The 26,331-nt window shown below is 39.8% G+C and overlaps 2 protein-coding genes across 8 annotated transcripts; both read right to left on the reverse strand.

Annotated features, from left to right (window-relative positions):
* Positions 1-139: 139 nt before the first annotated feature.
* On the reverse strand, positions 140-8,791 carry kifc1 (kinesin family member C1). 2 transcript variants are annotated; one of them, XM_085262034.1, is made up of 17 exons: positions 8,642-8,791; positions 7,426-7,510; positions 7,122-7,215; positions 6,805-6,858; positions 6,542-6,625; positions 6,053-6,245; positions 5,774-5,939; positions 5,490-5,657; positions 5,200-5,313; positions 4,950-5,036; positions 4,650-4,847; positions 4,092-4,256; positions 3,836-3,974; positions 3,575-3,714; positions 3,410-3,483; positions 3,183-3,258; positions 140-770 (listed from the first exon to the last, which is right to left on the reverse strand). In XM_085262034.1, the coding sequence occupies exons 2-17, from the start codon at positions 7,495-7,497 to the stop codon at positions 726-728; spliced, it is 1,869 nt and encodes a 622-aa protein (XP_085118160.1). In that variant the 5' UTR covers positions 7,498-7,510; positions 8,642-8,791; the 3' UTR covers positions 140-725. The 2 variants fall into 2 exon arrangements, with proteins under 2 accessions (XP_085118160.1, XP_085118161.1); XM_085262035.1 differs by lacking the exon at positions 8,642-8,791 and adding an exon at positions 8,569-8,587.
* Positions 8,792-9,661: 870 nt separating this feature from the next.
* On the reverse strand, positions 9,662-25,190 carry znf384a (zinc finger protein 384 a). Of its 6 annotated transcripts, none has more exons than XM_085262036.1 (11): positions 25,046-25,190; positions 22,544-22,611; positions 21,436-21,757; positions 19,192-19,314; positions 18,752-18,909; positions 18,568-18,644; positions 18,220-18,444; positions 16,385-16,552; positions 15,416-15,494; positions 14,652-14,810; positions 9,662-12,850 (listed from the first exon to the last, which is right to left on the reverse strand). In XM_085262036.1, exons 2-11 carry the CDS (start codon positions 22,604-22,606, stop codon positions 12,455-12,457), a joined length of 1,770 nt encoding a protein of 589 aa, XP_085118162.1. In that variant the 5' UTR covers positions 22,607-22,611; positions 25,046-25,190; the 3' UTR covers positions 9,662-12,454. The 6 variants fall into 6 exon arrangements, with proteins under 6 accessions (XP_085118162.1, XP_085118164.1, XP_085118163.1 ...); XM_085262038.1 differs by lacking the exon at positions 25,046-25,190 and adding an exon at positions 24,698-25,010; XM_085262037.1 differs by lacking the exon at positions 25,046-25,190 and adding an exon at positions 23,304-25,010.
* Positions 25,191-26,331: the final 1,141 nt, after the last annotated feature.

A 26,331-nucleotide genomic window follows, 5' to 3' on the forward strand; every position in this document is an offset into this window, starting at 1 on the left:
GATCAACATTAAGACCAGTCTGCATTCAAAGCAGTGATAGAAAATAGTGTGGGGCATTTCCCCCACACTCACTGAAATGGCATCCAAGATGCCTTCATAACTTTAAGAAAAGGAAAGAAAAAAGGCAATAAAATGCAACAGCCTTTAAATTTGGTTTTATTTGTAAAGTAGATGTCATAGCATACATGTTAAATAAACATTTAATTAATACATACTAATGATATGGCATCCAAGGAAATGGGTAAAAGAAAACTAAAAATCAGTAAGTGATGTAGACTTGTAAAATAGCCATTATATACAGTATATACACAAACATAATCTAACATTGGTGAAAACACTCAATGTTACTGTCATTCACTTCCAACAGCAGGTAAACACAAGAGTTACATTAGAAACTGACTAATGTCTGAGTTTACCGCTCACTTCATGCTAAAACAGCTGAAAGAGGAGAAAAAAAAAAAAAGAAAAAAAAACCCAGCCCACTTAAAACTCTTAAATGTGTTAAATCTGGAGTGAAAAAAATTTTTTTTTCCTTTTTATTGAAATGCACAGCAACTCCTTTTGTGGTGAAGCTAGCATTACTACACACAAGTACAGATATATGGAAGGTTTGAAGCATATTAGATTCAGACAAGTTGTTTGAAGTACTAATTAGAAGAAATGACATTTTGAACCTGAGATGAACCTAAAAAGTAGAAAACTCAGGATTTTAAAAAAAATAATTTCTACTTTTTGTTTGCAGTCGCTGTCCCTATGACGCAGTCGTTCACCTGCGGGGGAGAAAACAAAACAAAATTGTCAAAAATGTTAAAGTTACAGTGAAACTTCAAATCCTTGTACACTTCAGTGGTATTTATACTGTAAACCTAATCCCTATGCTGTAAACTGGCATGTACCTCTAGGAATCACTCACTTCATCCACTTTTGCCACCATTTTCCACATTAATTAGAAGAAAAAATGAAATAAATGAATCGATTAGCTCAAAGAAATTCCACTGCAGACGAGTGTTTGTGGTTAAACTGCAAAGCAAGCCACGCACATGGTGCAGGCCACTTCTGTGGGCTCTATCAGGGATTTATGTGACTAGTCGACTAATTGTCACTAGTCTGTATCAGACTTACCAGTCGTTCAATCTAATTGTTAAAATTTTAATTGATGCCCAATGCTGGTACATTGTGTTCTAAATGTTAGGCAGCGACCTGCCACCAGATGGCGCACTGTTGTTGAGAAACACCATAAATCTATTAATCTACCCTGATCTTCTTGTTAACACTGAGATCGCAGATACACGCAGAGGAAATTAGTTTTCTCAAAGGTGGAAAACCTCTCCTTTAGGAGAGCAGTTAAGTCAATGGGAGAGGGGCTCAGAGTAGAGTCACTACTTCACATCAAAAGGTGACAGCCACCTGGGCAAGGTGTTCCAGCTGGGCACGTCCTACCAGGAGGAGGCCCCAGCATCCTTGGTCATGCTAGCCAGTTTACATCTATCAGCTGTGGTCAGGAGTGGTCCTTCCTGCTGCCCCCACAACCTGACTAGAAAGCGGCTGTATAATGTATTACTTTGTTACTAAATTTCTGCTTCTATTGAAAAGGTTGTCATTAATTTTCAGCAGCCTGAATCATTCGCGCCACACTCAGTCGTACTTTTAGATTCTCAAATGATTGTCATATTTTAATAGAACATCTTTTGTAGTAACGCATTTTCATTTGTATTTAACAGAATGCGATAAATGGATAAGATACATCTGCGTCTAGTTTGACAGTTTCTATTAATCAGTTCTGAAAATTAACTCAATATCTGAATGTTCCTTAGTTTTACTTTAGTTGGTTAGTCTAATTATTTCCCCCTCGATTAGTCGACTAGTAAGTAAGACGCCAGGAACATCCCTACTCTTCAGACAAAACGTGAATATGAATTACACATAGGGCTGCTCGATTATGGCAAAAATGATAATCACGATTATTTTCACTGAAATTGAGATCACGATTATTTGACGATATTTATTTAACCCTTTAAGACCTACTATAGAACCAAGTCCACCAGAGCTTATATTATTTTTTTTTACATGCTGTAGTGCCATTTGTGGGAGCATTTCAAGTTGCTATACATCAATACAACTGTTATAGCCCATATTTTAATAATATGTATGCATTAAGTCCATAGTAATTACATAAATTGCAAAAAAGTGCAATAAACTACAAAAAAAATTGAAAATCGCTTTTGTTTTGTTTACATATATTTCTACTTGGAGAAATTTAAGAGGCTTATCCCTCAAAACTTTAAATACAATAAAGTTGCAAAAAATAGTTTACAACAACAGGACATTTATTTTGAGTGTCTTCATAGTTTTATTTTGGAGATACAGCAATTTTTATATACTGCAGGAAAAACAAAAAACAATCCTATGATGCAGATTTGCAAAGAAAACAGCATGCATCATTTCACTGTGGGAAGTGTTACGAACAGCTGATAGGAACGGCAAAGCGTGTTTCTGGAATATTATGTTTTTGTTCCTGCAAGCGCTTTTTATGCAATTTTTGCAAAGCTATATGTGGAACGAAACCGTGACCGAGGACAAGCTGATGGCATAAGATGTAAGTACAACTCCTCCGGTTTCATATGCAAAACAAATTATTGCGCTAGCTTACACGGTTCAGGTTCTACAGGGATTTAAAAATAGTTACGCAAAACGGAGCGTGCTGCTCTGACTGGCTTTAAAGGGTTAACAATGACTTTAAAAAATAATATAAAATAGTGTGCAACACCACTGAAGTTTTTTTTTTTTTTTTTAAACTCTCTTTTCAACCAACGGCAGTCACTCTCCTCTCCAAATAACTTCTGCTTAGCTTCCCGAGCTTCCCTCGGGTCCTCTTAATCAGCGGTCTCCAACCTTTTTTGCGCCACGGACCGGTTTATGCCCGACAATATTTTCACGGAACGGCCTTTAAGGTGTCGCGGATAAATTAGGGAGGGGCTAATAATCGGCTCAGTCATTTTTAATGATCGTTGAAAGCCCAGATCGTAATCGTGATTAAAATTCGATTAATTGAGCAGCCCTAATTACACACCAAGGTATTAAAATGGATATGGAGTATGGCTTTGGTTTACCATAAACAGCTAATGTAAGGACATCATTAATGTACTCTGTCCAATGAACACTGGAAACAAGACTGCACTGACCTTACTGGCAAACCTCAATGAGTTTAGAGTTTCCCCAAAGCTGTCGGGCTCCGGGGCGATGTTAACAAACATCAAGCTGCAGATAAAGACATCCAAAATTAGCGCCAAAGAATAAACAGTCACAATCTGAAGTGATGGGATCAAACTCTGTTAAATATTTATTGGGGATAAATTCCTTCAGTTTTATGTATCGTCATTATAAAGATTTGTGATGTCAACAAACTCACGTTTTGCTGTTCCCCCCCAAACATCCCTGCAGGAGGTAGGTGAGCTTCGAGTTCCTGTAGGGAACGTAACTCTCCTGAAACACAAAGGCCAAAAAAATCATTAATACTGTAAACGTAAAGAAAGCAGGTGTGACATCTAAGACTACAGAAACTGCAGCTGCAGACCTTGTTGGCCAGAGCGGCGATGACGATGCCCAGGTTGGACAGCGAGCCGTTGATGGCGGTCATCTCTTTGAAACGGTCACCCTGAGACTGGCTCTTCACCATTCGCTCACTGCCAGCCAAGTCCACCAGGCACAGAGTGGCTACATCGGAGCAGATTTTGCACTGGTTACAGTAACAATAACTAACCAGACTCAATATTATAGATCCAAAAAGAAGAAACCACATTCCTGATGCTGGTACTTCCAGTGGGATTATACTCACATTTGCACTTGACATCCCTGCCGGCATTGACTCCCTCAATATCCAGCTGGAAGACTGAGTGGGAGCGAGACGAGCGGTCATTCTGGGCTGTCTGGGCAGTGGAGCGATTCTGATTGGCCAAAGCAATGAGACCGAGAACCTGAGAGGACGAGGGGACGTTTTAAAACACATAGAGCACTGATAAAAGTTTGGTAACAATTTGTCAGCCGATTTGAAATTAATTTTGTTCTGAGCTACAGATGTCTGTCTGCTGTACCTGATCCTCATTGGAGACCCGCTCATAAGTGAGATTAGTGATTGTCACTTCGTTGCTGGTTGTCTTGCGGATCTCATGCTCCGGTCTCTTGCTGGACTTGCCGGTGTACAGAAGGTCCCTCAGGGTCTCATTGTAAATTTCAACAAAGCTTGCTGTGAACGTGAACTGAAATAAAAACTAAAATGAGCACATTCCCTCATAAACGCACCACGAGGGCACACAGCAGACTGCAGTGTGAAAGCCCTCTGACGCTGAGGAGCAGAAGCAATTTAACACTAATGTGAGACTTTTGTGGATAAAAAGAAAAGCACAACATTAACAGAGCGGCAGATTAATCATAAAAGCTCCACTCATCTGTATGCTCAAAATCATCTTTGGTGCTTAAGGAAATATGGCCGACTGTGGTAGAAAAGCAGTCTGGTCTTAGATGAACAACCTGTAACACTAACTACTCAAGTCTTTCAGATAGTCTGCAGTTTAAAAGCTGCTGCTCTACCACCGTGTAAAGCTGCTACCACTGACCTTCTCTTCAGACATTCAAACACAAACCAAACCAACCTCCCAGCCTTGTTCTCCCAGTTTTCCTGCAGCTTTAAAGATCTGTTGCACAGCTCTGGGAATGACACCTCTGGTCTCGTCAACCTCGTCCCCCTCCATGGTGTACGTCTTCCCGCTGCCGGTCTGACCGTAGGCAAAGCAGCAGACATTGTAGCCGTCCAGTGCTGACTGCACCAGCAGTGAGATCTCCTCAAAGACCTGAAGATAAAGACAAATTTATACATTTCCTCCACGCACAGGCGGGGACCACAAAATGAAAAACAGTTTATTCTTTGATATACTGTAAAATGTGATATTCACCTCCTGCTGGGAGGCCCGAGGACCAAACACACGGTCGAAGCTGAAGTTGTAATTCTTCTGAGTGTCAGCAGTTTTGCCCGTGTGAGACTGAAAAGCACAAAAACTCAGTTCAGTTGGTTGTTTGTGCTTCCTCTTTGGGTTAGGGTTCATCTACGCTGACACTGAATTACACGTGTTAACTCACACAGAACTCAAATTCTCTGCAGCCAACAGTTTCTTTAAACATGCGTTAAGCGGTCCTCATTCTTACCTCCTCGGTTTTAGCCAGCGTTATCACTTTATTGTCGCTTGTGGCGAGTTGTACATGTTTGGGAAGGCCTCCACCTACCAGAGGACGCACTCTGCAGAACACTCTGATATTACCCTGCAAGAGATACAAGAGTGAGACTGAAACTTAATATTTTATTGGTTGCAGCAAAATCCGAAGGATGATTGGACAAATGTGACCAGCACACACCAAAAACAACCAAAGAACAGAGAAAACATTCACATTTTGTGCACATGAAGAGGCACTTTTATTGGTAACAGAGGCAAACTTGCCTTGAGCTCTTGTATGGTGTTGTGGAGCCGTCTGCGCTCCATCTCTCCAGCGTAAAGTTCATCCTTCTGCTGGGCCACAGTTTCTTTCAGAGACCGAACCTCCTCCTCGAAGTCTCTGAGGTTTACCTGCACACGGGCCAGAGTCGACTCCTGCACAGAGAGCTTCATCTGGAGCAGAAAGAACAAATGATATTAAGGTTTGGCAGGTCATCCCATCTGTACGTTTATCTAGTGATAATAAACAAGCACGGCCATTCTCAGCTGCTGTTCAGTCAATCTTTTACCTTCAGAGTCTGCAGCTCCGTCTCTTGGCTGTCTCGGAGAGTCTCCATCACTCTGTATTTCCCCTCCAAGTTGGTGAGCTCCTTCTGAAGAAAGTTCTTGTCACTCAAGACTTTCTCCAGCTCATCCTGGACTCCAGCCAACACCTGCAGCTTCATCTCATACTCCCTAAAAATCCCAGAAGATAAAAGCAAAGTGAAGTTGTCAATGGTTAACACGACAATTTCAGGAGTAAAATTCCTAACTGAACGTTTATTTTCCAAATGAAATAGTCCTCATACCCATTCTGGCTCCTCTGTATCTGAAGCTCCTTCTCCACTTCCACAATTTTTCTGTGGCTCTGGGACACAGAGTCTTGGAGAACCCCATTTTGCTGATTCAGAGTCTTAACTTTTATTTGGTAGGTACGGACCTTATCCTCCATGTCGCTGACCTTGCCCTTCAGATCCCAAGGGTTTCGTTTTTGTGTTCCACCTGTACACAAACGCAACATTTTCAATTTGTTTTTTTCCCGGTCTGTTAAGAAAAACTATTCTACAGAAGCAACCTTTAAACTTCAACTTCCATTTAGGTGCTTCATGCTTATAGTCGTGTTTGCACAAACTCACTCAGAATCGTGGCTTATTTCAATGTACTGGGTCACTTTTTCCACACTTTGAAACATTTTCAAAAGCATTTAAAATTTATGGAGGGTTATTAACAAATCAAAGCCCCAAAATATAAACGTTTAGTTGTCAGAAGAAAAGAAATGAGCAGAATTCATTTCTCACCTGTTTTTGTGCCGGTGGATGCAACGGGTTGTTTCATGTTGCCTCCCTTTGATGTAGTTGAAGCTACAGACTGCTTAATGACACCTAAACAGTAAATAGATGCATTAAATGATCACATGTTCATCTGGGACCAAACTACGTACAAGATATGACATTGTCCATGAACAAATTTAATTAAACTTTAAAACTGCTTAATCACTGCTCCAGATGAAGGTTTGTGACCACAGTGTCTAAAGTCCTGCCACATATTTAGCATTTCTTACCTCTAGACGGAGCCGCAGCTACAGTGGCAGCTCCTACAGCTCTAAGAGGCCTAGCTGTGTTGGAGAGAGTGAAACAAAGAAGGACATTTTTATCAAAATGATAAGAGGACAGAAGCACAATATACAATGTGAAAACGTGTTTTACTCAATGATTTTTTTAAATAAAGTTAATGCAGTTTTAGTTTTTGACTGGTTTAGTTTGGGGACAGCCTTTTAATGAAGTGCTTTACTGAGATAAAGTAGTTCTCCGACATAAACCAATGTAGTTTGGAGTAAAACAAAAAGATTTCAACACTCAGGATTGAGACGTTACTTACAGATAGGTGCTCGGGTTGCTGCGAGAGCAGGTCGCTTGGTACCAATGACCGTAGCCGCTGGTTTAACCGGATCTGCATCCTTACGGAGTCTCTTCTGCAAAACAAAAGACACCATTAGCATACAGTGAGAACAAACCTGAGTCTTGCGCATGTTTTCAGCTGTGGTTTACTAGCCTTCTAAGATACCTGCATGTGCATGTGAGGATGACTCACCTCCAGCAAAAATTAAACTCACAAATACTTAACAGTAATCTAAAAGTCAGACAGTAGCAGTAAAAAGGTAAACAGAAGGGTTTACACAAACCTGTGCAGGTGCCAAGTCCTGGGCATTCTCCGCGAGTACCCTCTTACTTGACATTACTGGCAGGCGGGACATGCTCTGTTGTGGGCTAAGAGGTGAATTATTGTTAAAACAGATACAAAGAAAAAAAACAAAACTTGTTTCATCATCATGAACAGCCACAGATTGAGTATATAAACCATTATTCTTAAATTGGGCCTTTAGTGGTTGACTACAGCTGTATGCAAGGCAGATCTGTATATAGTAATGGCAGAAATCTGCCTTTTCACACATTTTTTAAACCCTGTCATGATATTTAAGTTGCACTTTTGTTTTTTCCTAATAATAAAACCAAAAGAAATGTTTTCCTCACTTCAAAGCTGTACTGCCACTCAATAAATCATTTTGCGTTTAAAACCCACTCGACATTTTAACACTCTGTCCTCTGTAGTAGTAATCCTTCGTCAAAGGAGCTTGCAAAGAAAAGCGTCTGGACTTCTTTAAGTTCTTCTTCGTGTTACCCGAGTTGCAGTTGTATTTACCATTAAGCACACCAAGAACAACAACAGTCACTTGCATATCATGTGCCACATTTATTTTGACCAGACAGTAACAACGTGGTAAAGCCAGGTTTTATTAAGTAGCTGTTAAAATAACGTTGGCGTCTCCGATGAGACTTGGGTGTACTAGTAACCAATACAATGGAGACAAACTAGGGTGTTGCACGGTGATCCACACCTGCTTGGACATAACACTCATATAAAAGTGCCTGCTAATAATGAAAATCAATCACACGAAAACGTAATATTTACGTTTACAGTGAAAATCACACGATTTAGCGTTAACTCAACTCAGATAAACTTTTAATAGACCCCTATAACAGAGGTCCGACTTTAGTAACTTACCGAGTATGATGTGAGCCTAAACAAAGCCACTGTGTCCACAGTTTTTAGCATTTACATTAAAAAAAACTTAACTTGCGTAATTATCGCGTTAAACCAAGATAGAAAATCTTACTGGGACACGCTAATTTTTAAATCAGCTTCGATTAAATTACATAAAGACATCAACGACACTAAACCCGTTCGTATGATCGCTAACGTTGACGGCAGATACCCTTAGTACGAAAAGGAACTTCTACATTAAATTACAAAACTTTGCTCTTACGGTTTAAGTCGAGTTCCGCAACACAAACTGCAGATTAAAACACACACTTCACTGTAATATATGAAACAATTACCTTATAAACAATTTCCGTGTCCGCGGGATCTCCGTCCTCGACCGTTTAAATTTGAATTGAACTACCTTGGTGAGCGTCTTGCCGTGATTGGCCGAGATAGCCCGAACCCCGCCCCGTACGTGTGTATGCGTGTTTTGTCTTTCGGAGTTTTCTGCTTGGGCGGGATATACCCTGTTTGAATACTTGTCTCCAGTGCTAAAGGCCAAATTCTAACTGACTTATGATCAAACGAAACAATTTAAAAAAAAAGTCGTATAATTTTAGTATATACGAATCGCTTTCTTTTTCAAGTACATTAATTAAATATATATATAATTGTTATAATCAATTTTTTTTAGCTACATTGTTTAAAATAAACATCGTACGGTGGCCCGGAGGTGCAAAAGGCAACTGTTTGGGGGAAAAACGCGCATTGACTTATATTCTTATCATTTCTATTCCAAAGCTTAAAACACAGCTTAAAACGCCTGAAAGAAGTAGTGTAAAACATTAAATTACATGCTTTGATATGGTTTGCTATGTTTACAGAAATATAATCTGTTCTTTTTAATTGTTTTGATAAATAATTGTTATGACAGAAACCTTTGGACTGCTTCTGGTAAGACACACGTACACTCTATAAAAATCCATGTGCAGTTTGTATATGCTTTCCTAGCGAAAGCATTGTTTTTCTATAAATGGAGCTAAAAGAAACACATCACGTTGTAGGTCTTGGTGTAGACAGTCTTCTAAGCATGTGAATCCTTTTCATACCATTGCTAAGCCTTTGCAGCATAGTCCACTGCAATTTCCAAACCACGTGGGGATGGTAGAATCACAGATTCCCTGAACCTGAATCAAAAATTCACCTTCATTAGTTTTGAGAAAAATACCCCCTGATCTTTACCCTGGGTATCTAGGATACACTGACCACGTGGAGCTACATGCTGTAGCAAAAGAGCAGCCAAAACTTTCATTATAAATGTTCATTAATAATATGTACTGTTGATTTTAATAAAATACCAATAAAAAATGTAGTGCTTTCATCATAAACAGGTTTTGAACTTTATTCTCCATAAGGGAAGAAACAGTCTGTTCAGATGAGCAAGAGGTGTAACTGTGCATACAGTATGAAGAGTGTAGCATAAGAGGGCAGTTAACTGTATTATCAGGAGCATTGGTAATAACATTAACAAGAATATTGAGAATGGGTTATTTCTCATAAAAAGACACAATGAAATACAAGGAGTATACATGGAGACAATCAGCCGTCTGTATGGGCATCCTGAACATTTCTGATTGGTTAGAGACGGCGTGTGCGGTGTCCCAGGTCACCAAGGTCACAGCTTCTCATAATCATGCTTTAATTATTTGCAGATGTATCATGGATACGTTAGCTTTAAATATCATATGGTTACAGTATTAACATGGTTCTCTGAGTAATTGAGACCATTTTTTCCCATAAGTTCAGGAATCAATCCCCAACAGTAAACTTAGCACAACAACACCTGTACAGATGTGGAATTACATATTTTAGCCAAACTGCACCTCTGGGAAGCCTCAGTGGTCCCTGTTTATAATGTATTAGGGATCCACCAATATTGGTACATATTCACCATCAATGTCACTGGGATACTGATAAATATAAGATTTGGCTAATTATCTGTTGTGTTACAATTATATGACTGAGTAATTGGGAATGGGAATAATTTAGGAGACTTGAGAACGCCATTTTAGCTCATTGATAATTAAGTTTTTTTCATTTCCTTAGTACAAAACTTGTTACTTTAAAAATCTGTATAAATTCATCCACACTGTTGCCCCAATTTCCATTAGTCCAGGGAACAATACTCAAGTCCTGCCCTACAGTGAACCTATATAACAAAAGCATAAATGTGGAATTACAGATAGTTTTACCAAAGTGCTTCCCTTATGCCCAAAAATATTTTAAATGACTAATTAAAGTCCCTGCTAATTTTCTTCTTGCATTTCACTGATATTGGTACGATATCTGCGCCGTTGCCTGCCATTGGGATTAAGTTATGAGGACAGACTTTAGAAAAGTATTTATATGATTTAAAAGGCAGAGCTTTAGAGTTCACTGACATCAAAAGGGAACAAATAGATACATCCTAATTCTTTGCCTAATTATCACACATGAGGTTTAGTTGACTCATCTCTGGTTACATCCTAATTAAGATCAGTTTCACAGTCTGTAGATGGTGGCTGTGGTTGTGATAAAGGAAACAATTATTCTCCTGTCATTTCCTCACTTTGCTGAGCGTGACGATCTCACAGCCCGTCAGCTTTAAAGTTGACCTGGGACACTGCCAGTGATTTGGTACATGTTAATTTGATTTCCTTTAGTTTTCATAGATGCTTTACACAAGACATACTTCCCTTTTACAGATGAAAAAGTCTTTTCTATGTATTTTATGTACAGCATACTGCAATATCATAATGCCTCAGATTGATAATAATGTGGATAACATTTGCAATACAGTTATAATGGAAGTAGTAATAATATGTATGAAAAGTTCTTTAAAAAAAAAGAGATTAATAACAGTACCTGTCAGCCATTTTCATCACACAATCATTATTTTCCCAACAACCATCCTGACAATAACAAACTGGGCTGCCTTAGTCATTCGAGGACAGTAAACAGTTGAATAGCAACAAAAAAAAAGGAAAAAAAAGGGACCAAGACGTTCTGTTAGGACTTTTCTCTCTGTTCCATCACATTCATGCGCTCACGTTGCTTTCTGTTTGATCACACATTTCTCTGTTGGTAGAAAAATACATACATATGATATATAAAAAAAAGGTAAAGGATGAAAAACATAGGCGTGAAGTAAGTTTCATCAAGTGCTTTCGTTATGACCCCTCCCACCCCCGTTTTTCTCTCTTTCTGTCGTGGTTCCTGCTGTGGACTCCTTACATTTAGTGCATTCTCTGACCGATCGCGCTATCTTATTTAATACTTTGGGAAATGTTTCCTCGCTCCTCTGAGAGGAGGTGGGTGTAAATAAGGACATCATGATCTGTGAAATGTACACTTTTGAGATTCGGCTGCAGGCTTTAGCGAGACTTCCCAAACGCACGCTTCATTTTTCTTCCTGCTGCTCTTTCCTTTGTAGCTCCAATTCAGTGTTTCTGATGTAGTCTGTGACACCTGGACTGTGCCTTTCAGATGCTGTTTAAACATTTCTGCACCGCTGCTTCAGATGCTCTCATGAATCTCTACAGTCTCCCATCATTCACTCCTTTTTTGTTTTGGCTTGAACTAATAAGTGATGAATGTTCAGATTAATGTGATCTGAATGTCTTCAACATTTACACTATTCTTTGGACCATAACTGCTCAAAGAATAGTGAAATTAGTTTTTTTAATTTTACAGATATTTTACACCTTTATCCTCCAAAGATCCCTCAGTCAGGACTGAGAGATACATGGCAAGTGGGCTCAGGAATCAAGAAGCACACTGTAAAATATCTGTGTAAGTAATTTATGGTTGTACTCAGCATCAAAGCTTCTTAAGTGGGTGAATTCAAATTTACTTCTATCCATGATTGTATTGCATTACCCGACTAACCGCTTTTAAAAAATAATCTCACTGAAAGCTACAGAAGTCTAAACTGAAAACACTAGTGTTTTTACACTTTCAAATTCAGTGATGTGTCAATAAAATAGAAGATCTGAATTATAGAAATTCACCCAATCAGCTGTTTTTCCCCTGATTTTAAGAAGGCTCTAATACTGAATACAGTTAAATTACTTGTACATATGGACCATTTTTACTCGACTAATCCCTCGAGCAGAGCAGGAAGACGCAGCCTATGAGTTCATGTGCTCCACCTGTATGGCTGATGTGGAGACGGTTAGGCAGAGGTCTTTGTGGGTCACTGGCAGGTCTGCCACAGTGACTGGTTTGTACTGGATCTCGCTGGCTGACACTGTCTTGTACTGGTGTAGATCAAATGGGCAGGGGACCACAGATTCTGTGGGTTGCTGTTGTGGCTGGTAGCTGCCTGGGGGTCCGGGGTTTGGGTTCTGGTTGTTGTTAGGGTTCGTCTGGTTTTGGAGCTGGCTCGCTCTGCCCGCACCTCTCCCTCGACCGCGGCCTCGGCCCCTGCCTGGTGTCAGACCCTGGGCCTGCTGAGCAGCTACTGTTGCTGCCACTGTTAATGGGTCGGGGTTGTGCTTCTTCATGTGTTTCATTAGATACGTCTCCTGGAGAACGGATGACAGAAGTAGAACACATGATGTCAGGAAAGAAAAACAGGAACAATGTGTTTTGATTTTTTTTAAACTATTAATATAGCTTTGTGGTTGTATGGCATCACTAACCAGCCATTTAACCCTCTCAAGGCAGGGGTTGCCGATTGGCAACAGTTAAAAACTAACAACCTCATTACCCCACATACATATTTTATGAGTTTTTTTTACTCAGAAGTACCACTGCAGGACTTGGTTGTGCATTAGCAACAAAAAGTTTAATTTGAGCCTGAGAGCGTTAATATTTATAGTGAATGATTTTTGAGTTAATGAGTTTTGCTGCTGGGCAGAAAAGTGCTGCAAAACATCTGGATGTGAAAGTGAAGCTAATCTTTTTTTAGCTTTTGGGTAAATAATTTAATCCACATTAGACATTTGTGCCATCTGAAGACTAAATGAACATTTGTGTTCAATCTGAAGAAATATCCTTCACACACTCCCAAAATATCTATGAACAACTAGGGCTGAGCCATATCATACCGTTCACGGTAATACCGGTATGATGTTGGGCAACTATAAGAAAATGAAATAGTGTCTTTGTTTACATACGCACATGGCAGCGACGGAGAATAAGAAGGGCGAAAGCGGATCGTTGAATGAAACGGATGAACCAGAATTGGTTTGTAAAAATGCTGCAACGTCAGTGGTGTGGAACTGGTTTAGCTTTCGTCCGTCAGATACACAACAAAGCACTATTTTTGGTAGAGCATGCTAGCGGGCCGTCGTTATTACCGTGTTTTTTGGAAAATACGGCACACTTAAAATCAATCCTTGGATTTTTGTGAAAATCGACAGAGCCCCTTATAATCCCGTGTGCCTTATGTATGAATTCTGGTTGTGTTTACTGACCTCGAAACGATTTTATATACACGGCGCTTGAAAATCTGTCAAATGTTTCAGTACGACTTTGCTAAGCTACGAAGCCGCACCGCTTGATGGATTGTCGGAGCATTACGGCTATCGTAGGCAGGAGCCTCGCGGAGTGATACGTGCTGTGCTTCAACATAATATTACGGTATTGTGTGTGTATAACCTCTTTTTAAGTTTTGTGGATATTATACATGGTTATGCTGAGGATATGTCGGCCAGTTTCCACTGGAAATGCCTTTTGGTTAAACTGTCAGCGAGGAATTTGCATTTGCACTGTTAAATTTTTATATAACTTTAATGCACATAAAAAACAGCTGCTTGTTTAAGTGAAAATACATTGATTTTTTTATTATTATTTTTTTGCACAAATAAAGTTGTGGACTTGTAAAGTATTTTGTCTAGTGTCAATTATATCGTCACTTATATCGTTATCGCAAATTTTCAAATGTGTATCGTGATAAATATTGTTGGTCATATCGCCCTGCTCTATGAACAACCCAAAGACACAATGCCTGTGCCCACTGATGATGTATGTGCATAATTATATAATTACTAGATACATTAACAGTACCAGCTGCTATACAGCATCTGGCTTAAACTGCACGAACAATGATTTTGGCAGAGAGGGATGATCAGTGCTTTGCAGTAATAATCATTATATTATTCTATTCTAAGACCTGAGATCAGAACAAAAGGCTCATTAGAGCTCTACATATAATGCATGTCAGACAGACTCATGGATTGTAAACAATAGTGTATTAACAGTAAAGCATCTGCAAACCAGCAGTACAATTCCTGCCAACTCTCTCCTGTTACGTCTTCTCTGTTGCAGTACAACCAAATCTACACTTTCAGTAAACTGCATGTCAGATACCAGAAGTCTTACCGAGGTATAGGATCGGTTGCAGAGGCCACAGGAGAACAGCTTGGCGTGTTTCACGGTGTGTGTGGACAGGTGAACCTCTAGACTGGCAGCATCTGTGTAACCACGGTTACAGTTGTGGCACTTGTACGGCTTGTCTTTGTTATGCTGCCGACGGTGAGACTGTGATGGAAAAATAAATAAATAAAAGAGGCATGTAAAAACTAGTAATATGTAATTTGATCTTGACTACAATAGAAAAGGCAAGAAAATCACTCTTTTCAGACTAGAGTCCAGCTGATATATCAGGCAATATTTGCTAAAATATCAGCATCGGGATTAAAGCTGATAAATGAAAATGAAAAAGGAGACATTAGTAATTCATGACCTGTGACAATAAAACATAATTATTTTTAAACTTCACTGTCCCATTATCTCAGGAAAGCCTGATAATTAACTTCATATAACAATTGTTAGGGAGACCTGTTTGTGCTTTATATGTCTTTCAAAAAAAATATTGGCCAACATGTTGAATTTTTAAATCTCTTTTTAATTATTAACAATGAAAAATGATCCAAAATAAAATTTCTGTGAAAAAAAAGGTAAGCATCAACATATCTACTACTCCATCACACTTGGTTGTACATTTTGTCTACAAAACCCAACCTGTGGAACCTGGATGAGTATGAGAACCACTGGCTTGCAAGTAAATATATGCTAGTAGCACTAGAGCCTTAGTAAAGTAATGATCATGTCAGTGGCAAAGAGAAAACCTGTAGATTCAGTACCTGGAGGTTGGACAACTGAGTGAAAGCTTTTTCACAGCCAGGATGATTACACTTGTACGGCCGGTCACCGGTGTGAATCCTGGGAAATCACAGTCAAAACAAAACAAAGGTGATGTCAAGTTTGACGTACTGACAAAGTTAAGATACTTCTAGATCAGCTCAGCCCCTCGCTTCCTCATGTTGCAGTTTCTCAAACTTCTACTTTCACTTCCTCGAGAAGGAAACGGCTTTGGTAAATTTGAATAGTGTGACCTTTGGTTGCTATTTGTGCACTTTAAAATCACATCCTTTTTTCAGCACATTTTATCATGAAGTGTCTTGATGCATGCTCAATCATCCAGGTAAGAAAATCCCAAAAAGTCGATTCTGTTCATGTGGACGTAGCGTTTTCAGTGGGAGGAATGTTTCGTCACTAATCCAAACAACAAAACGTTTCTCTTTTTTGGGATTTTATGATGAAGCAATAAGCTATGAAATAAAGTTTTATAACAGATAAACTAGGCTGCTAATACATGCCAGTGATCACACATCAACCACATTCTTCTGTCCTTTCAGGTGGTAGTGCCTAGCTTTGTAACAGCCTTTCGCCTTCCATTAGGTTGAGCTAATCTGTGGTTTGATTGTTTCTATCATCCGCTGAAAACTATTTTTTATGGGTCACTCACCCTTAACATTTGAATCTGGTTTACACCTCAGTGTATGTTTGTAGTAAAACATAAATATGGATTATTTTGAACTTTGAGGCATGCTGAGCTACTCCAGTAGCATCTAAGAGTTAAAATATGGAAGTGGGCAGAACAGATCCATCTTATAAAAGAAAAAAAGTACATGTCAGATTTGATAGATACTATAAACACACAATAACTCAAAAAGAAGGACACAAGCACAGTGACATAACTCTCCATGCACCTGCTCCCATACATGCACACATTCAAAACCCGCCCGGCCCAGCCCAGCTCGGCCCAGTACCGTGTGTGCTGCTGTAGGTGACTGAGCTGCCTGAATGTTTTCTGGCAGTAGGAGCAGGTGTAGGGCTTGGCCCCGGTGTGGATGCGGATGTGCTGGGACAGGTAGCTGGAGTTGGCAAACGACTTGGAGCAGTGGGGACACTTGTGGGGCTTGGCCTCAGTGTGGTTTCTAACACGGGAAACCGGGATTGGAGGGTTAAGGGGGTGGGAGGGAGAGAGAAACACAGAGAGAGAGAGAGAAACAGCGAGAGATTTTTAAGCTACAGCATGACCAAACTTCATAATGAGCCGAAGACCAAATCATGCATTTAAGCTAAAAGGATCTGATCGATCAAGTATTGATCACAGATTACTAAGTTTGACAGTGTGCTCTTTGTGCTGTGTCTGAGTTGTGAAAACACAGAACGAAACATACAGCAAGCACAGTCACGCTTTTCTCTTTCTCTCTCTCTCTCTCTCTCTCGCAGTCTCTCTCTCCTTTTGGTGTGCACTACTTTGAGTGAAGTGTGAGTGTAGTGTATCTATGAATGTCTGAGTCTGCTGCAGTCAAACCAAAATGTAAATTCAAGATGAGTGCCAGGCCAGCGGAGCACATCTTCCTCTTTAAAATTAATGGCCTGAAACCCACAGAGAAAACCCAGTGCATGGAAATGAGGGAAATGAAAGCATGAAGGTGAATGACAAGGTCAACATAAAATTAACACATTTATCAGAAAGGTGACAGCCTGGATGGGAGATAGATTTATCACTCATATTGTCACAATTAATGAAATATAGTAAAATGAAAACTAATTTTAGTGTCCGATTAGCGCCTTTACCACAGTAAAAAGGGGTGTAAAACATGCAGGTTAAAAACTGTATATCAGGATGTATTTTTTAGGCACAGCACATACAGTTAGTATGCAAAGTGTACTTAGACTTGTATCGTGCATTCTTAAAAAATGTTTTAGTTTTTATCTTGCTGAGAATGAAAGGAAAATGTTTTAATAAAGACATCTGAATAACAGAGACATCTAGAGAAGATGCTGAAACAAAACAAAAAGGGGATGCCTATTTTGGTGAAACCTGAGTGACAGACGGGTGTGTTGGTGAGAAAAGGCATTTAAATATAACTCAATCATCCTGTCTCACTTACTGCTGGAATACTGAGTATCTGAATCTCTGCATATATAAGGAAACAAATGACATTAATCTGACTAAAGCCTGGGTTATACTCCAGTTCAGACACGGACAAATGGAGACCTGGTGCCTGGGTGCATTTGAACTTGTTTTTTCTCTTGTTTAAATCACTAGTAAATTACTTGCCAGGGAAAAAAATACTTTGACTGAATGCTGGGAGAATTAAGGAATTTCAGTAGTAGTATGCCATGTGATTGGCTGATTAAATATTTGTGTTAACAAGTGGTTGAACAGGTATATCTAATATAGGAATATGGATATGTTGCCCCCATACCTGATGAACCTCAGGTAGCCATTGTAACTTAATAAATATTGCAGCTGTAAGTGAGACTGTGTAGGAGTTGTATTTAATTACCTTTAGATACCGACTCAGGAAACTGACTTCCCATTCTCACAGTGGGTCCCAGTTTTTAGAAAAGAATGAATGGTCAAAGACAAGTACTTAAAAATAACAGGTTAAGAGGCATGAAATAATTTAAGTTTTGGGGACTTTCAAAGATGATACTTTGACTGTGCAGAAAGAGCTTTACACTGTCAGCACTCCCCAAAACAACCCAGACAAGTCCCAAGCTCACCACTCCTTCTTCCCTTTATCTATCACCACACAGATGTTCACATGCACACATTTTAACACACGCACACACTCAGGCCCAGTACCGTGTGTGCTGCTGTAGGTGACTGAGCTGCCTGAAAGTTTTCTGGCAGTACGTGCAGGTGTAGGGCTTGGCCCCGCTGTGTATACGAATGTGCTGGGACAGGTAGCTGGAGTTGGCAAACGACTTGGAGCAGTGGGGGCACTTGTGGGGCTTGGCCTCGGTGTGGGACTTGGCGTGGATCTGCATGTCTGACTTGCTGAAGAACGTCACTGCGCACATCCGACACCTTGGCAGGCAAGGAATGAGAGGAGAAGAGAAGAAAACAGTTATGATAAACAAAGCACAGAAAAAACTGCAACTATCTAAAACATCATTAATATTTTCCTAAACTTAACGCACTTTATCCTACCTGTAAGATTTGGGTCCGTCTTTGTTAGTGTGATCATCCTCATCATTTGACAGATCATATGGGTCGCCACCGTGATGCTACAATACAATAATAAAAAAAGTACTTATGGTTGTAAAGGTAAAATGCCTCACAGTTGGTTTTATAAAAGGAAACAAGGAAAAAAGAAAGAACATAGAAAATTCACCTGTCCACCAGCAGCAAGGTGTGCCAGTATTAATGCATCACTTCCTGGAGGGAGGACCCCACCCACTCCAGCCACCCTGCTCATCACCTGTCTGCTTTTCCTGCCTCGTTTTGATGGTGCCGGCATGACAACAGCAGGAGCAATGTCATCCTTCTTATCTAAAAATGAGAGAAAATTAAGAAAGAAAGAAGGGAAAGGAAACAGGGAGTGTTGAGTGAAAACAGGGACAGTTTGGAAAAATTATGATGCACAGCTCAACACCAAACCTTACATAAGACAGATACACAGATGTGTTTGATTGTGTATGGATGTAACAGTGCATTTGGGTGGGAACAGGAATCAAGTGTCTAAAATAAAATGGTAAAAAGAAGCCCTAAGCCTCATCATTTTTTTTTACGTTGAAATTATTAAAATGATGGTGACCTGCACCTGTGTATTACCTGAATTTGAGGGGTGCACTGCTGACACTATCATGGTGGTGGCAGTGGGGTGTCCAGCTACAAAAGACTGCGTGGAGGCGGTGGGGACCAGTGTGCCCTGTGGGGTGGTGATCACTAACCCCGCTAAGAGGAAAAGAAAAACTGTGATCTGGCCGTCCAGATCTCACTCTGTTAGGCTTTTATTCTAACTAACAGTTAATGGATGATGTAGTGATAAAAGAACTTTAATTTTCAACCTTGCAACTTGAAAGCCACACAATATCTTATAAAGGACAAAGCTACAGCACTAACACAAGACTTGCTAAGGTTTATACAAAAGATTTTAACGAATATTTTTATACAAGCTGTGCATAAAAAAGGGATAAAACTGCTAATATTAACACTAAGTACTACTACTAACACCTAAATGGAAACTGAAAAAGAACCCTGTTGAGATTGTGATTAGTAGCCACTGTAGATTAATATGTACAGTGTCATTCACTCCTATGCACATATCTTGTGACACCAACAAATATGGGTAGAGTTCAAAAAGTTCTGGAAAGAGTTCTATAAAAACCAAAAACCTTACCTGGTTTAAATTTGGCTGAACTCCCATTTGAGATCATCTTTTATGGGATCTGCAGACAGCTTCCAACATGGCTGCTCTTTTTGTATTGCTCTCATTCTGATTATTTACACGGTATGCACTGTGTATAACCGCAGGAAATCAAACTGTGTCAGAAAGCAAACATCAGTTTCAAGCTGATCAAGGTACATGCTTGGTGATGAGACCTGGGTCCAAGCAGTCCACAGCTAACCGGTTTTTATACGAGTCCACAGTTCCAAGTATGTCTGATGAGGAGTGAGACCACGAGCAAGCCTGGTGTGTTTTTAAACATACGCACCATGATATCGTTCTCCAGGGTAAGACATGATGAGTGTCTCCACTGTGATGTGTCTGGCACACTTTTAAAGCATTTCAGAAACAACACATTTAGTATGCCTGCTGGGTTTTATTTTAAAAACTGACTAACTTTCAACTCTGTTCCTTTGTCTGTTACTTCCTGCCCTTCTCCTATGCTCTGTGCTGCTACATGTTGCTTCTGTAAATAAAAAAAGAACTGTTCGCATTTTCTAGAGCAACTTCTGATGGAATTGCTACCATTGTCTCGAGTGGGTGTCAGGAAGCAGCCGTGCCTGCTGCACTCCCAGGATGAGTCTGTTAATGTGAAGTTCCAATATGACATCCTGAGGAGTCTGATGAAAAACATAAAAGTGCAAACAACATGATCTGTGGTGCGTGTCATCACGTCATCGCGTACTGTTTGATGGGGCCAGGTTTTGGGCCAGTATTGGGAATCTGAAGAACACCTGCATCCCAAACTTTTTTCAAATGACTGAGCATAACATAGCAGATTTTTGACCGTCTAGCTTCACCTGGGGACATTTACATGTTCTCACTGCCATTTCCTTTTTAAAAGAGGTGCTGTAGTTAATTTTAGCTTCATGTTTCTCACATTAAATGGTAAATGGCCTGTATTTGTATAGCGCTTTACTTAGTCCCTAAGGACCCCAAAGCGCTTTACACTACATTCAGTCATCCACCCATTCACACACACATTCACACACTGGTGATGGCAAGCTATATTGTAGCCACAGCAGCCCTGGGGCGCACTGACAGAGGCGAGGCTGCCGGACACAGGCGCCACCGGGCCCTCTGACCACCACCAGTAGGCAACAGGTGAATTGTCCTGCCCAAGGACACATTAGGACAGCATGATCTCATCTCATATGTTTCCCTTCAAAAACCATGGAGTTAGTAGCTTGTTTTTCTTCTAGTTTTTTTAATAATCACTTACAGACACCTTGAAGGTGCATTCATGCAGTCTTGTAGAATTATATTAAAATACTACCAGTTACTGCCATAAAGTAGGGAAAATATATATTTTAAAATTAAATTACATTTGGATGAGTTTTTCCTTTTTTTTTCTTTTTTTTTTTTTAAATGGTCTTTTAAAAATTCTGTAACACTGAAGCACACATGCAAACAGACATAACAGGGATGCCACCAAGATCAAATAAACATCCAGAGGTGCACAAGAAGATGATCTTGAACAGGAGACTGGCCAAATTTAAATCAGGCAAGTTTTTCTAATAGACCTTTTCAGAGAATTTTTCTTTCACAATTTGCAAAATAAGAAAAAAGACAAACTGAAAAATCATCTACGACTCAGGTTGGTGAAAACATCAGAGCTGCTCACTCACCTGCAGTCATGATACCCGTGGAGGGAACAGGCACAACGGTGACGTTCTGGGAAGTGTGCGACTGGTGCAGGTGTGCCCCCACCGCACTCAGGGGTCCGCTGTTTCCACCACCACCCCCTCCTACATTGCCTCCGCCTCCTTCCTGTTTAGGGATCACACGTACCCCAGCCGCTCCATCCACTGAGCTGGGGATGGCGAGTACGGCCGTGGGGTAGTGGGGGGAGGAAGTGGAAGACGCAGAAGAGTGAGGAAAGGAGGGCGCGCTGGCCTTCTCTGGACCTAGTTGCTCCTTCGCCTTGTTCAGGAACATGGCGTTCTCAATCTAGACAGAAGTGGGGAGTGGAGAGAGGAAAGAAGGAAGGGTGTAGGAATTAGGGGGCAAAGGAGTGTGATACAGTAAGGGTGAAATGTTTCATGACGGTGGAAGGAAAAGGATATGAAAGGAAGGAAGAAAGGGAAGGAGAAAGGAGACTTGCCAGAGATGAAGAAGGCAGATTGAAAGAGGAAATAGGATGAGGGTGTTTGGAAGAAGTTGAAAAAGAAATAAAAATACAAAAGACAGGAAGAAAGAGAAAGATGTGAAGAAGAGTCATATGTTTATGCGGGAAAAAAACAGGATGACCCAGAGATGACACAAGCAGAGTGGCGATAAACGTAGTGTGTGTCATGAAAGGAAAATGGAGAACAAATGAGACAGAAAATGAGAGGTTAACGACAGTAAAAACAGAAGGAATTAAAGAAGAATAAAGGAGGAAGGAATGGGAAGATTGGGGAGAGTGAAGGGTAGGAGTTAATGGGTTAGGTAAGAGCAGACAGAGGAAGAGGAAGAAACAATGGAAGAGAAGAGAAAACGAAGGCATGGTGAGATGCAAAAAAAGCAAATGAAAACAGGAACAGAAGATTGAAAAGATGAGAGAGGAGAGGGACAGGAGTGATCATGTGAACCCATCAATAAGTCAAATAACTTCATCAACGTTGCCAGCATTATTTAGTGGTGTTAAAAACAACATGTTCAGGTTGTGATGTGCTTCTGGGTATTTTTTCCAACAGCACAGACCACTATACCATGTGTAATTCAAGACAATTCCAACAATAAGGTTGTGTCTACCTGTCCTTGTACAGTGGGGACGGGAGACCAAAAGTATGATGAGTTGAAATGGGAATCGTCCATTATTTCTGTAATTAAAAAGCAACACACTTAGAAAACACCTGTCCTGCTCCTCCTTTTTTCGTTCCTTTTCTTTTAAATGCGACCATGCATGGCTGTATTTCAGTCATCTTAGTCCAGTTCCTTTCTTTCTCCTCCGCACGCTGACACACCGAACACGTCGGTTTCAGGATCAGCATGCAGCACTAAGACTAAATTTAGTCCACTAAATCGAGCCACTTTTCTACACAGCTAACCTTTGTTTTTAGGGATACCAATCAAGATGTCTGTGACAAATCTGAGCAGTTTAAGCTTACTCTGTTGTGGCTATTTCTTGAAATAATTAAGATTTGTACAGAGGAGGATGTGAAAGGAATCAGGCAAAGATGGTCAATCCCAGAAGGGAACCAGTGGTTCCAAATGCTGTGTCAAAGCATACTGATGTACCCTCTCAGCCCAGTAAACATTATAACTGAAACTGCACAAAAACATAGTAATTGAGATTTAATTTTCTCTATTATTCCACATTAAATACCCTTGGTTTTACAAAAAAGAACTGACAGGCAAGACGATAACATTTAAGAGGAGATAACACTGATCTCTTTACTGTGTGGAATAAGTCAAACAAACTACCTAAAGAAACAAAAACTGTTATTAGAAATTACTTAAAAAACTGTCTGCAATTTGATGCGAGGAGATAAAAAAAATGCTAAAACTGTACCTGCAAACTAAAAATTCCCTTCCTGAAGAAACACCGCCCCCTGTTAAAGAGCTTGGGATCTCAACCATATCCAGTGGGAACATTTGTTTGAATGTATGGAAGTGCCTGGTAAGGCTATGGATCGCTGTTACATGCTTGCTGCAAAGCAACATACACATGCTCAAAAGCACAATTGTCACTGACCTCCTTCCAGATAACCTGTTTTCTGCAAACATAAATACAGGTCTTGAATTTGTCTTGCTTTTTACTTTTCTTTGACCACATAAAGTTTGAGAACCACTGGTGTAGAGGGCAGCAGAAGCAAGAATTAAGAAAACACTAATGATAATCAGTTTTTGAGAATTTAATGATTGTCTGTAACACAGCACATGCACTTGTTTACTACTCCCTAACACAGCATGAACAAATTGCACAATCTTAGAGTGCGTGTTTTATCAGCAGCATGTCAGTGAGGCTAGTTTTGCAACAAAATTGGATGTGGGTGCACCATTAGGTGAAAGTAACACCCTCTTCAAGAGTGCACACAGCTTCTTGACAGTTGAAAAAAACCCAAAATAAAAACCCACTGTCAATCTCATGAGTAATCAACCTGTAATCTTCCGTTTCCTGATTATGTCCCACTAACAGAGGCAAAGAAGGAAGTTTCATTGTTCTATGTTGGCATGCATTTGCACTTTATTTTAGCTTTCTGAAACATTTTGAGACCGTGAATGCCATGCATAATCCTGCTCACATACCATTAAAAGCATGCAAGTAATTACATGTTAGTAAAGCCCAACTGCCATTTAATAATTTATAACAACTGATATTCAGTAAGCCCCGCAAAGGAGTATGCGAGGCCCATAAAAAAAAAATCACAATAACAATTGAGGTAACGCCATATTTCATGCAAAACATTTGCAATGCATAACTCATGAAATGTTTTGCATTGTTTTTCATGAGCCTCCTCTCCCCTCTGCAACTGCAAGGTCTATAAATAAATGAAAAGAAATGCTTTCAATGCAATTTAATCATTTTCCCTGATTCTGCAGCAAAGCATCAGATGCAAGGGGCCGTTATTAGTGCAGTACAAAGTCAATGTTTCAGTGTTCTGAGAGACATTTGTTTCTTCCCCCCCTCTCTTTTTCTTTTGGACGAGAGGGTGCAAGCTGCCTCCAAAAACTGTGGCATGGCTAGCGCCGAGCTAACGTTAGCTGTGCTTTATGAATTATTGCAAAAACAAATTTGCCACAAATCGTTTAAGTCAGGGTGCTTTTTTGGAACTGAGTCTGGACAGATGTGTTAAACTGCACCCAACCGGCTGACAAGAGCGTAATAACATATCTGGGTTATGCACAAACATGGCTAACGTTAGCTGAAAAACGCAACAAGACGAGAGGAGCTAGCTAACTTGCCTCCATTAATTTTCTCCTTTTGTTCGCTGGCTTGCTCTAGCTACAAGGAGGCCTGTATATTCAATATGCTTAACTAGCCCGCCGCTTAGTAAACACAAACATCCGTGCTCTCCCTACGCCTCCATTCCTCACTCCCTGCTCATCTCGCTGAGAGAAAATAAAAAAAGAGAAAAAAAAGTCTCGAATAAAAAAAAAAAAAACGAAGACAGGAAAAAAAACGTCGACGCCGTTGCCTCTGTAGGAGACGCAGCTTCATGCAGACTTCCGGCGGTTGGGACGACGGTGCTCTCAGACACACTGAAAAAAACACTTAATTAACAACCGACTAATAAGTCCTGCGTTAATTACCGGTGAACTCGACTCCCCTTCAACCCCCCCGGAGCTTCCTCGGGTCGGGACAGTTGGAAAACTTTGTCCAAATCCGCCCCTCAAACCCCTCAGATATGCCTTTTTTTTCTTCGTTTTTTCCTTTTTTTCCCTCCAGCTCTTCTCCGAGGAGTCAAAGCAGGCTGAGTTAAACAGCTTCCGGCCACACTCTTCAAAATAAAATCAAAGCGCGATTCTTTTAAAGTATATTTCTTTGTGTATTGCGTTTGATTAAAAGCGTAATAATCGATGTTAACACAATTAACTAAAACTAAACTAAAAGTAGGTGTAAAATATGACATTTTATGCACCGAAATAAAATGATTATTAATTATTTTTTTAATTAAAAAAACGAATTTAAAACAATAGTGTTTAATCACAAAACCAGCAAAAAAGTATATTTATAATTGTATCAAAAACAGCCTAATGAGGTTTTGGTGCTACATGACTTAGAGTCAATTGTCTTCAAAAATAGCTGTTTTGTATAAGAATATTTATTCAGAAACTTATCTTATGTATTTTTCATAATAATAATTAATACTAAATCACAAATAATGCCGAAAACTAATAAAACCGAAGTAAAACCAAACTTACAAAAAACAAATACAATTTAAATCTAATCGACCGAAATCCGCTCTGAAAACTCAGTGAAACTTAAGCGACCTGAAAACAAACGCCATATAATCTAAAAAAGAAAAAAATGGGTTCCGGTAGGAAAACCTTCTATACACAAGTCAAATAATATAAAACAAGAAAAACAAACTAATAATTGTGCAATAACTAACAGCCATTTACCCATATGTTTGCTCCGCTGAGAGTTTTGAATTAGACTTCCTGTACTGGTTTGGCGTTTTACCAGCTAACTTGACACACCTGCCAGCGTCTATGCAGTATCTTCCGGTGTATTAATTATCCAGTCAGTGAGGACGTCGTATCAGTTTCTATGTATATTTCATTTCTGAATTAGCTGAATGGTTTTCTCATTTTGTACAACAGCTCTCAGGTTATGCGGACATGTGAGGCTATTAAAAGGTAATGAATGCTTGTACTTATAATATCCACGTCACTATAATTATTATCGCCCATTTAGCTTGAACTATGTCCATCATATAAGATGGACCTAAGCTACTTTTGTCAGCATTTATAATGCAAGGAAAGAACTCTAATGTTTGTTGCAAGTTTAATTCCTGGTGCAACATCAGCAATTCATTCTTGGGAAAAGCACCATGTACCATGAGCATTTTATTGAAAGATCAATGACAATAAAA

The sequence above is a fragment of the Mchenga conophoros genome, linkage group LG22, assembly GCF_057382185.1.
Source record: "Mchenga conophoros isolate Kocher_MC1m ecotype Shallow Benthic linkage group LG22, M_conophoros_male_GT1.1, whole genome shotgun sequence".
NCBI classification, from domain to species: domain Eukaryota; kingdom Metazoa; phylum Chordata; class Actinopteri; order Cichliformes; family Cichlidae; genus Mchenga; species Mchenga conophoros.